Source organism: Narcine bancroftii, chromosome 5, assembly GCF_036971445.1.
Source record: "Narcine bancroftii isolate sNarBan1 chromosome 5, sNarBan1.hap1, whole genome shotgun sequence".
NCBI classification, from domain to species: domain Eukaryota; kingdom Metazoa; phylum Chordata; class Chondrichthyes; order Torpediniformes; family Narcinidae; genus Narcine; species Narcine bancroftii.
Genome location: NC_091473.1, coordinates 100308430 through 100321272, shown reverse-complemented (window position 1 = coordinate 100321272; position 12843 = coordinate 100308430). Strand labels below are relative to the sequence as shown.

At 47.2% G+C, this 12843-nt stretch overlaps 1 protein-coding gene across 7 annotated transcripts in view; it reads right to left on the bottom strand.

The window, feature by feature from the left end:
- The window catches only part of fggy (FGGY carbohydrate kinase domain containing), a 347777-nt gene that overhangs the window by 287921 nt on the left and 47013 nt on the right, over nucleotides 1–12843 (bottom strand). For all 7 annotated transcript variants that reach the window (XM_069938509.1, XM_069938508.1, XM_069938507.1 and 4 more), the window contains one exon: nucleotides 874–962. In XM_069938509.1, the coding sequence (XP_069794610.1) occupies nucleotides 874–962 (89 nt within the window). The remainder of the gene's footprint in view (nucleotides 1–873; nucleotides 963–12843) is intronic.

Here is a 12843-nt window from a genome sequence, read left to right as displayed (position 1 = left end):
AGAATGTAAATAAATACTTTACACTGGATACAATTTGTTTTTACTAAAACAACTACATTTTCAGGAACCTTACAAAATTGTAACATATGCTCTAGCATCAAAGTTAGAATACACCCATTTGTGAAATATAAATTTAATTTCTGTTTATATGATTTTCAACAACATTTTCCATATCATTTCAATTCCTTGCTTCTAAAATGCTTTTGGATGCTCTACAAAATATTTGTGTAGGACAACTGATTTCCAAAATTAGTCTGCTCTGTCATTGTTCAAATCTACAATAGTTTTATTGTGTCAGCTATTATTTTGCTTGGTCAGAAGGTGGCATTACTTTGGTGACATCTCTCACTGTTTGCTCTCTTCTTCCCATCATTAAACCATTTTATCCTGTGTCCAAAAACTAACAGAAACTAACATTCACTCCTTGAGATCATTTTCTTGAAATAGAAAACTGCATATGCCTCTCATATTTCACATGAAACCACTATTTCACTGAGAGTGCAGACGCACTGAGTCATGCCGGGCAGTGGAAAGGGAGTTTGCAAATGTCAGCAGGATCTCTTTCATAGTATGAGTTTGATCCACAACATCACCTGCAAATTCTACCCCCATCCCACAGCCCGTGAGGGAATTTATAAAGTGTTTCATTGAGCAATCTTTACTTTGTCAAATTAAGACACATTGTCCAGGATTAGCTTATCCTCCAGTTCCAAGATGACCTCATCTTCTGGCTCAGTATCAGAAGGTCCGGCTGGAATGTTGCCAACACCCCCAACCACTCTGGCATAGCTTACTTCTTTCTCCTTGAAGATTCCCACTGGAGTAATGAACAATCTTTATTACAGCAATACCAGACTTCATATAAACAAATACCTTGTAGTTGCACCTGTGGCTTTCCAAGACAGAAAATCAGAGAGATCCAAGAAATGACCAGCTTTTTTCCAGCAAATGCTTTGGAGTTTCTGGCAAAGTTCAAACAACAAACAGTTAACATCATTCCAAGAAAATATCCTTTTCATGTGGTACTTATCAAATCTTTTGCTTTACTGATTTTAATTGAAACTGCATAAAACTATTTATCACAATTTTTAAAAACTCTTACATGTAAATTAATGCATATAAAGATGTGTGTATATATATATATATATATATATATATATATATATACATATAAATACATTTTGGCAGTTTCCGCAAAGCAGGACGTCAAGCGCTGAAGAGCTGGCTCTGAATGGGCAACTAAAGCGGCATCATCTGCAAAGAGTAGTTCATGGACAAGTTTCTCTTGTGTCTTGGTGTGAGCTTGCAGGCGCCTCAGATTGAAGAGACTGCCATCCGTGCGGTACCGGATGTAAACAGCGTCTTCATTGTTGGGGTCTTTCATGGCTTGGTTCAGCATCATGCTGAAGAAGATTGAAAAGAGGGTTGGTGCGAGAACACAGCCTTGCTTCACGCCATTGTTAATGGAGAAGGGTTCAGAGAGCTCATTGCTGTATCTGACCCGACCTTGTTGGTTTTCGTGCAGTTGGATAATCATGTTGAGGAACTTTGGGGGACATCCGATGAGCTCTAGTATTTGCCAAAGCCCTTTCCTGCTCACGGTGTCGAAGGCTTTGGTGAGGTCAACAAAGGTGATGTAGAGTCCTTTGTTTTGTTCTCTGCACTTTTCTTGGAGCTGTCTGAGGGCAAAGACCATGTCAGCGGAAACTGCCAAAATGTTTGGCCTGGAAGTCAGCCTGAAGAAAACTGAGGTCCTCCATCAGCCAGCTCCCCACCATGACTACCAGCCCCCCAACATCTCCATCGGGCACACAAAACTCAAAACGGTCAACCAGTTTACCTATCTCGGCTGCACCATTTCATCAGATGCAAGGATCGACAATGAGATAGACAACAGACTCGCCAAGGCAAATAGCGCCTTTGGAAGACTACACAAAAGAGTCTGGAAAAACAACCAACTGAAAAACCTCACAAAGATAAGCGTATACAGAGCCGTTGTCATACCCACACTCCTGTTCGGCTCCGAATCATGGGTCCTCTACCGGCACCACCTACGGCTCCTAGAACGCTTCCACCAGCGTTGTCTCCGCTCCATCCTCAACATCCATTGGAGCGCTCACACCCCTAACGTCGAGGTACTCGAGATGGCAGAGGTCGACAGCATCGAGTCCACGCTGCTGAAGATCCAGCTGCGCTGGATGGGTCACGTCTCCAGAATGGAGGACCATCGCCTTCCCAAGATCGTATTATATGGCGAGCTCTCCACTGGCCACCGAGACAGAGGTGCACCAAAGAAAAGGTACAAGGACTGCCTAAAGAAATCTCTTGGTGCCTGCCACATTGACCACCGCCAGTGGGCTGATAACGCCTCAAACCGTGCATCTTGGCGCCTCACAGTTTGGCGGGCCGCAGCCTCCTTTGAAGAAGACCGCAGAGCCCACCTCACTGACAAAAGGCAAAGGAGGAAAAACCCAACACCCAACCCCAACCAACCAATTTTCCCTTGCAACCGCTGCAATCGTGTCTGCCTGTCCCGCATCGGACTGGTCAGCCACAAACGAGCCTGCAGCTGACGTGGACTTTTTACCCCCTCCATAAATCTTCGTCCGCGAAGCCAAGCCAAAGAAAAAGATACATATAAATAAATAAATTTACCAGCATAATAAATCACAATTTAAAATGTCAAGATTAACACATAAAATAGTTCTAATTTAAATGTTACTTTAAAATTATTTGTTTGGAAATTCATGGTTTTCAGTTGAATAAATATTGGAGACAGAACACTACTGATGCAATCACCTCAGAATGAGTTTCTAGTCATTTGTGTTTTTTAAACATCGAGTCCACGCTGCTGAAGATCCAGCTGCGCTGGGTGGGTCACGTCTCCAGAATGGAGGACCATCGCCTTCCCAAGATCGTGTTATATGGCGAGCTCTCCACTGGCCGCCGTGACAGAGGTGCACCAAAGAAGAGGTACAAGGACTGCCTAAAGAAATCTCTTGGTGCCTGCCACATTGACCACCGCCAGTGGGCTGATATCGCCTCAAACCATGCATCTTGGCGCCTCACAGTTTGGCGGGCAGCAACCTCCTTTGAAGAAGACCGCAGAGCCCACCTCACTGACAAAAGGCAAAGGAGGAAAAACCCAACACCCAACCCCAACCAACCAATTTTCCCCTGCAACCGTGTCTGCCTGTCCCGCATCGGACTTGTCAGCCACAAACGAGCCTGCAGCTGACGTGGACATTTACCCCCTCCATAAATCTTCGTCCGCGAAGCCAAGCCAAAGAAAACCAATCTTCAATTTTCCTGCATCTTATAGTTTGTCATTCAATTTGGGAACTAAAAGATAATGGGCAGGACCATTTACTACATGGACTTTGACATGCACTTTGCTTTGTTTTGCAGTACAATTAATTCAATTAGAACAATTAATTCAGATGGAGGCCAAACTGCGGGAGACCATCCTACAAGTCAATGCAAGAAGCAAGCAGTGACCAGGCCAAAGATGGCAATTTCTGAGATGTCTTCCCCAAAATATTCCATGATTTTTAACTTTACATTTTTAAAGTGCCGAAAAACAGTTCAAAATATCTCCATATTAAAAATATATTTAAAATTATTAAAAAGTAAAATTATTTTAAACACAAAGTACTTGAAATTCATTAAAAACACTCAAGCAAGTAAAGAAAAGTGATTTATGAACAACTTTTTAAAAGATGAGAATCAAATGCCACTGCTATTCACATGGACTGTCCCAATCAATTTTAATTGGAACATTTTCCTGTTTCCTTACAGTTCAATTCATCTTACATTCTTTAAAAAAGACTACAAATCCATTCCCAGGTTCTGCCAATAGTACCTTATGGACGGTTCCTAAAACATCTAAGATACATTTAATAGAAAATAGCAAGAATGTGTATCCCTTATTTATGAACTACACTTGATTTGATCAAGAGGGCAGTGAGGTAGAAGCACACATCTCAGCCTCAGGCACACCTGTACCCATTAACACTGCCACAGACATCAGATCAGTCTTGTGGAGAGCAAATCCACTGAAAGCAATTGGCCTGGATAGAATCCCTGGACATGTCTTCCGAGTCTGCACAAACCAATTGTTCATAATTTTCACAGTCACAGGTTCAATCTTTTCCTCCTACAGGTGGATGCCCACCTGAGTGGCTACTATCATTCCGGTGCCAAAGAAGAACGTGGTGACAGTGTCCCTGATGTCCACCATTATGAAGTGCTTCGAGAGGTTGATGATGCCTCCCACAACCCACTCAATTTCACTTACTGTCACAACTGATTCATGGCAGATGCCATCACCCTGGCCCTACACTCAACTGTGGAACACCAAAACAACAAAATCACAGTAATACCAAACAAACTCATCCGAAAACTCCATTGCCTTAACATCAGCATTCCTTTCTGTCATTGAATCTTTAATTTTCTACCCCAGAGCCAGAGTCAGTGAGGATTAGTGACAGCCCTTCCTCCACATTCATCAACTCCAGTGCTCGGCAAGCCTGGGCATTCAATCCCTTGCTATAACTGCATGGCCAAACACTGCTCCAATTCCATCTAAAAACGCGCAAATGACACGATTATCGTCGGCAGAATTTTGAATAACAATGTCAGAATATAAAAGAAAGATCGAGGTCAATGTCAGCAAGACCAAGGATCTAATATAGATCTGGAAGAGGGGAGGAGCTCACCCTCTGGTCTATTTCAACAATGATGAGGTGAAGATAGTTGACACCTTTAAGCTCCTGGGGTAAACCTGCTGCCTTGGAAAACACTGAACAATGAAGATTTTGCTCTGAACACTTCTGGGTCTATTTTATGGATTTTAGGCGACTTGTCATGAAAATCACCTTAAAACTTTCCTATCACAAACTGCTTTTTTAAGATATAACCTATTTTTTTGTGATTTCCTGTCATATTTCTAACGTGCTTCAAGCACACAAAACCATGAAGTTCAACGCCATTGAAAATTAATTTTCTGCATTCACACTTGGACTTCTGCTTTGATCTTGGTGCAGTTAATGATGAATATGGTGAAAGGTTTCACCAGAACATTGCGACCAATGTTGACTATTGTTGGACACTGACACAAGAGGCATCAGATGCTGAGTATAAATGAAAATCAGCAGCCAAACATTTTTAGGTCAGTTGAACTAACGCAATGTGCCAACATCATTTTGTGATTCAACACACTAAATTTAATAAAAAGTTAATTTAATGTTTCTCCAACTTCCTTCATGATACAGCAAATCTGAAATTATTTTTGGGTTCAGCTTGACGTTGTTTATCATAATCCCCAATTTTTTTCAGGAAGAAAGCTTTTCAAAAAAATTGTGGTCCAGTGAAATCAGCTAACATATAAAAAAAAACTCATTCCACTCTGGCTACACTCTTTTAAACCCCTTCCATCAGGAAGAAAATTCAAGACCATGAGATCATGCACCAATAGGTTAAAGAACAGTTTCTTTCTTGCTTTTGCCAAGCTTCTAATGAACCACACACTATGTTGCCTTTCCTGTATAAACTTTTATCTCACTGTAACTCTGCACTTTTGTACTGTGTCTTACTCGCTGCATTATATATGAGCTGGACTACTCGCAAAATAAACTTTATCACAGTACCTTGATATATGTGGCAATAAATTTGAACATGAACTTAATGATCAGCTTCCTTCACATATTCATGCCCATGTTCTGTGACAGGAGATGTCACACATGCTAAATTATGGAGGAGACATGAATTTTTAATCACAGCTAATAAAACCTGTGCACAGCAGTGGCTGCCATTTCGACTCACTTCTCCACATTCAGTTCCATAAATCAACACGATGCTTTATCAACTAACACAACTTAAAACACTGCAAAATGAATGAAATATTTTTGATGAAAAACAATTCTATAATTCCTTCTTCTTTTCCAATGTTTCAGTATTTAAATATAGGATTCTAAAAACCAGCAAATGGCATTTTGACCTTTGACAAAGGTACATTTTTTTTTCCTAAGGAGTCGAAGAACATTTAGTTGACCAGAATACTCAACCAAACAACTGAAAAACAATTTTAGTGAACATATTTGCTGAAGAAATCTTTTGATTTTAAACATAAGAAATTGTGTATGGAAATTGAATTACTACCATTTGATGACATTAAAATGTAAACACAGACAAGCTTCTTCAATTATTTCTCTGCAATATTGAAGACGATATTAGTTCTGCCTCCAGCATGTATAATGATCTCATCAATTTTATCAATTGTGCCACAACTTCCACACTATCCTCATTTGGCCCATCTCCAATAATTCTCTCCCTTTTCTCAATTTTTTAAATTTTAAGTTTAAATTTAGACATGCAGCTCAGTAACAAGTCCATCAGGTCCATGAGCCTGTGCCTCCCCAAATACACCAATTAACCTCCAATCCCCATGCGTTTTTGAAGGGTGAAAGGACGCAGACATGGGGAAAACAAACAGATTTGAACTGAGTCTTTGGCACTGCAATAGCAGTGTGTGAACCACAACGCTAACCATGCAGTCCTTAACTAACTGCTCTGCTAACTGATCTCTCTAACTCCATTTGAGGAGTCAAACTATCTAGAGATCTCTTTCAGAAATCGACTAACTCCCACCATTAATTTGACTACACATCTTACCCATCCTGACTCCTGTAAAGATTCTTTTCCCTTCGCTCAGTTCCTTCATCACCACCGCATCTCCTGCCAGGATGAGGCTTTCCATTTCTAGATATCTGAGATGTCCTCCTTCTTCAGAAAGCATTGCTTCCCCTCTACTGCCATTAACTCGGCCCTCATCCACATCTCCTTTATTTCTCATAGATCTGTTCTGGCCCATTCCCACACCTCCCATCCCAGACTCAGTAAGGACAAAAGCTCCCCTCATCCTCACCTACTACTCCACCAGCATCCTCATCAAACATATAATTGGCCGTGTTTCTACTGAGCGATCAAAATTCGGGGCAATGCGAGGTGATGCGAGTTGATGCGCGGTTATGCGAGGTAACACCTCGAATTTTTCCTCAGTAGAAACACATCGGGTAGTGGCCGATGCGCGGAGATGCGAGGTGCTCCGTCGTCCACCTTTTGAGGTGGTCGATGCACGGTGATGCGAGGGACAATTTTTCAGTAGAAACACAGCGAGTAATGAATTCGCGGTGTAACGGAAGTCTCGATTTTTCGCCCGTGCTTTTCAATTGATCATCGCATGCACACACCGGCACAGTGCATTATCTTATTGTGTATATATACTGCACAAGCTACCTACTAGCTAGCTATACGGCATTAATATTGCCTCTGCTGTTCCTTTGTGTATCGTTAAATTGGAGTAATTTCCCTGGACAAATATCAAGCTTGTCTGTCGTTATAATAACTTTTTCGTTTCTTCGTTGGAATATGTCGGACAGTATCAACTGGACATTTGATCTTCAGCGATTCTTGATCACAAAATGATGGTGAAGGGCCTTTTGGATGGGAAAACAAAACCACCTGATATGTGACCTTAAAAAACGCGACTTCCTGGTCACCTCGCATCGCCCCGCATCACCTCGCATCGCCCCGCATCACCGCGTATTTATCGCTCAGTAGAAACAGTTCGGGTAGTCGTAAAATACGCGGTGATGCGGGAGACAAAAATTTGCAGTGATACAAGGTGTCCCAGTAAAAAACACGCACATTCTCCACAATTTCTACCACTTACATGATCACACCACTAGAAAAATCTTCCCCTCCCCTCTCTGCTTCCCTTAGGGACTGTTCCCTCCAGGACTCCCTCATCCACTCATCCCTTCTCATCAGTCATTGCCTGGTCCTTACCTCTGTAACTATAAGAAGTGCTACACTTGCACTTTACTCCTCCTTCATCACCATTCAGGGCCTGAACAGTCCTTCCAAGTGAAGCAACACCTTACTTGTGTCGTAGGAGTCATTCACTGCACCAAGTCCAGCCTCCTCAACATTGGGGAGACTGGATGCAGATTAGGGTATCATGTTGTTGAGCACCTATGGTCTGTCTGCTACAACAGCAAGGACCTCCTGTATCTAATCCACATCCCATTGCCACACTGACATGTTTGTTCATGACCTCATGTATTGCCAGCTTGAGGCCATACAAATATTGGGCGAATAACAAGTTCAAAGTTCAGATTTATTGGCAGAAAACACAGAAGACATCACAAACAACCCTCAGATTCTTTATTCTGTGGCCAGGCAGAGTTTCTATTTATCAGTAGGGCATAAAAACTGTACCCGTGAAGATATAAGCAAACAAAATGACTGTGCAATACACCTTATATTCCATCTTTGCATTCACATCAATATCGACTTTGTAGTGGCAACTACACTGCTACCGAAAGAACACACAACCAGACGGGTTGAGCTCAGTGAGCAGAAAACTGGTTTATTGCTGGCTGCCGGCTGGAATGCTCCCAGCCCGGACCTGGCTGAGAACCGCGCTGGGGGGGCATCGACATCACTTGGGAGTCACGTGATCCCCCAGCGCGGGCTTCTGAGCCCGGTTCTGATAAGAAGGGGAAACCCCCGATGGCGCCATTTTGGCCGGCTGCCCCACTGTGTGGATTATAAGTGGGGCCGGTTCGCCTGCCTCATGGCATGCCACCATACAGCCACCCCCAGAACCGGCGCCAATGTCCTTTTTAGCAGGGTGGCCTCGCTTCTTGGGCTGGGCCACAATTACTGGTTCGGTGGGGTCGAGGTGGGCTGGCTTCAGCCTGTCCACAGAAAACAGCTCCTGCCTGCCGCCGATGTCCAGCGTGAACGTAGACCTGAACGCCAGACAACCCTGTACAGCCGCTCGTAAGGTCTCTGCAGAGGTGCCGCGGGCGGGCCGTGAGTCGGGCCATAAGTGCTGACTTAAGGTGGTGGAGCAGATGCTCAACCAGCCCATTGGCCTGTGGGTGATAAGCCGTGGTACGGTATAGCTCTATCCCCAATCTGTTGGCGAGCTGTGGCCAGAACGCAGAGGTGAACTGGGTGCCACGATCGCTGGTGAGGTGAACAGGAATGTCGAACCAGGTGACCCAACCGTGCAACAGTCCTTGGGAGCAGTTGTCCATGGAGGATCGCCTCGGGCCAATGAGCGGTGCGGTCTGCCCCGAGAAATTGGTAAGGGCCTGACTATGTCCACGTGAATGTGGCTGAACCATTCCCGGACGTGCTCGAACTCTTGCACGGGCACCCTGGTGTGCTTGTGCACCTTGGACATCTGGCAATGGGTGCATGTTCTGACCCAGCCCGCAATCTGTTTCTGCAGCCCATGCCAGACGAACTGCTCTGCCACTATACGGAGCGTGGACCTGATGGACGGATGCGAAAGATCATGGATGAGATGGAAGACTTGCCTGCACCACTGCTGTGGAACCACTGGCCACAGGGTGCCCATGGAGACATCATATAGGATGGTGCCTTCGCCACTAGGAGTCGGGAGGTCTCAGAACTACAGGCCCGTGATGGCAGTCCTGAAGGCTCGCGTCTCCTCATCGGACTTCTGGTCCCGGGTAAACTGGTTGAAGTCGAGGCCGGGTGTCAGCGCGCAGATGGCCAGTCGTGAGAGTGCATCGGCGACCATGTTATCTTTCCCAACCTTGTGCCAAATGTCGGTGGTAAACTCCGACACGAAGGAGAGTGACGCTGGTGGCGGGCCGACCAGGGATCCTTTGCCATCGCGAGCTCCTGAGTGAGGGATTTATGGTCAGTGAAGATGGTAAAAGTCCTCCCCTCCAAGAAATGCCGCACCACCAGGTACATGCCCAGTAACACACAGTCGAAGGCGCTATACTTGGGCTCTGGTGGGCGGAGAAGCCGGCTGACGAATGCCAGCGGATTCCATTGTCCATTCACCTGCTCCTCCAGGACAGCGCCGACGGCTGTGGCAGAGGCATCGATGGAGACCGACATATGCAGGTCGGTGTGCGGGTGGGCGAGCATGGTAGCCTTTGCGAGGGCGTCCTTGGTGGCCTCGAATGCACTGGAGTCCAGGTGAGCATTTTGTGTTTGGCTGTGATGAGGGTAAATAGCGGCTGCATCATGTGCGCAGCTCCTGGGATGAATCAGTTATAGAAGTTGACCATACCCGCGAACTCCTGCAGACCCTTGAGGTTGTCCAGGCATGGGAACTTCTTGATAGTGGCGACCTTCGTAGCAGCGGACATGGCTCCTTCGGCCATCATGGTATGGCCCAGGAACTGCACGGACTCTTTCCCGAACTGGCACTTGGCTGGGTTGATGGTGAGGCCGAAGACGGCCAACCAGGAGAAGAGGGTGCACAGGTGGGCCTTGTGTTGCGTCCGATCCCTGCTTTCAATGAGGATGTCATCCAAGTAAATGAAGACAAAATCCAGGTCCGTCCATGAGGCGCTGCAAGGTCTGAGCAGCGGTCTTTAGCCCGAACGGCATGCGAAGGAATTTGAACAAGCCGAAGGGGGTGATGATGGCCGTCTTGGGTATGTCCTCAGGGTGCACCGGGATTTGGTGATACCTCCACACCAGGTCAACCTTGGAGAAAACCCTCGTACCATGCAGGTTGGCCGTAAAGTCCTGGATGTGAGGGATGGGGTAATGGTCAGGAACTGTCGCCTCGTTGAGTCATCAATAGTCTCTGCAGGGGCGCCAGCCGCCAGAGACTTTTGGGACCAGGTGGAGCGGCGAGGCCCACGGGCTGTTGGAGCGCCGACTGATCGCCAGCTCCAGCAGATGCAAAAACTCTTCCTTCGCCACCTGGAGCTTGTCAGGCGGGAGCCGGCGAGCCTTGGCATGAACCGGTGGACCCTGAGTGGGGATATGGTGGAACACCCCATGGCACGGTGAGGCAGCAGAGAACTGTGGCCTGAGGAGGGCCAGGAACTCATCCAGGATTCGCTGGAACTCGTCTCTGGGCGTTTGATCGTGGCCATCTGTGGCTGCCCTGTGCGGGAGGTGTCGAGGCGAATGACCTGGAAAATCCGGGCATCTACCAGGCGCCTACCGCGAATGTCTACCACGAGGCCATGGGTGAGGAGGAAGTCGGCACCCAGGATGGGGGTTGGAAGGGACGAGACGGTGAACCTCCATGAGAACTTTCACCGGCCGAACTGGAAGTGGACTGTCTTGTTCCCATAAGCCCAGATCTCTGTTGCGTTGGCCGCACGGAGGGAAGGTCCTCGGGGTCAGTTCCTGGACTCAATGGCTGTGGCCGGGATGACGCTGATCTGGGCCCCAGTGTCGACGAGGAAGCGCCGGCCACTGACTGAGTCCCACAGGTAGAGGAGGCTGCGCCCTTGGCCAGCTGCCGCAGCCATTAACAGCAGCCAGCCTGCTCGTTTTCCTGGAATGAGCAGGGCTGATGACACTTCCGAGCCTTGGCTCCTCAGCGCAGGTGATAGAAGCAGCGGTCGAGAGCGGTTGCCGCGCCCTTGGTTATGCTCTTGGTGGCCCCTGCAGGGTCCGGGTGTTCTACCACAGCACTAGGTGCAGGCTTGGCGTGGTCATGCCCGTGCCTCATGATCTGCTGGACTGCCGAGCCCTCAAGCAATCGCTTGCGTTATAGCACTTGGGCCTTCAGAGCAACCTTCCTCGGGTCGGTAAAGCTCTCTTTGGCCAGTAACGGCCGGATGCCATCGGGCAGATGATCGAGGAAAATTCGCTCAAAGAGTGGGCAGTTGGTGTTATCACCCATGAGCATGAGCATCTCGTCCATCAGCTCCACCAGGGACCTGTCCTCCAAGATGTCGAGGTGCAGCATCCGAGCGGCACAATGAGGCCTGGATAGTCCGAGGGATCTGGTGAGCACTCGCTTGATGGTCCCGTATTTGTCTTCAGCGGGAGGATGCTGAATGAGGTGCAGCACACGTTTGGCGGTAGCCTGGTCCAGGGAGGCGACCACATAGTAGAATTTGGTGGTGTCAGACAAAATCTGGCAGAGGTGAAACTGAGCCTCCGTGTGGCCAACTTGGTATCCGGCTCCTGAACCCAGAAGTCAGGCAGCTTGACGGCTGTAGCACTGATCCCAGGTTCGCTCATGTTGGGTTCAAAGACATTTGAACCAGTCAGGGTCACCAATTGTAGTGGCAGCTACACTGCTACCGAAAGAGCTCAGTGAGCACAAAACTGGTTTATTGCTGGCTGCTGGCTGAACTTATACTCCCAGCTCGGACCTGGCTAAGAACCGCGCTGGGGGGGGGGGGGGGCGCCGACTTCACTCAGGCGTCACTTGGTCCCCCTGCACAGGCTTCTGAGCCTGGTGTTGAGAAGAAGGTGAGACCCCCGACGGCGCCATTTTGGCCGGCTGTCCCACCGCGTGGATTACAAGCGGGGCCGGTTCTCTTGCCTAGTGGCATGCCGCCACAACTTCTACAATTTCCGTTATCCCCTTACCCGCATTCTCTTGCTCAACCTCATTCATCTCTTTCCCTACCTCCATCACCCCACCCACTTCCTTTCCTTTCTCCTATTGGACAGTATCTTTCTCTGCCCTCTGCCTCCTCCCCCATCATCTCTCAGCTCCTTCACCCTCCCTCCTATATCTACCTATCACCTGCTAGCCTGTACTCCTCACCCATGTAACTATATTGTAGCCGACCGATATAAAGAAACACACACACACACACACACACACACAGTGTGGCAGGTTAAGCTCACTCTTTTATTAGGACTGGAAAGGCTGCTTTTATACTGTTCAAGTTCCCGCTGTTTTTGCTGATTGACTGAGTCATCCATATGAATAACAATAGCGGGCAGGAACATCCATGCATATGAAGGCCCTTCTCCGGCCCGTTTCTGCTGAGTTAGCTCGGCAGCTTGACCCACGCCATTTTA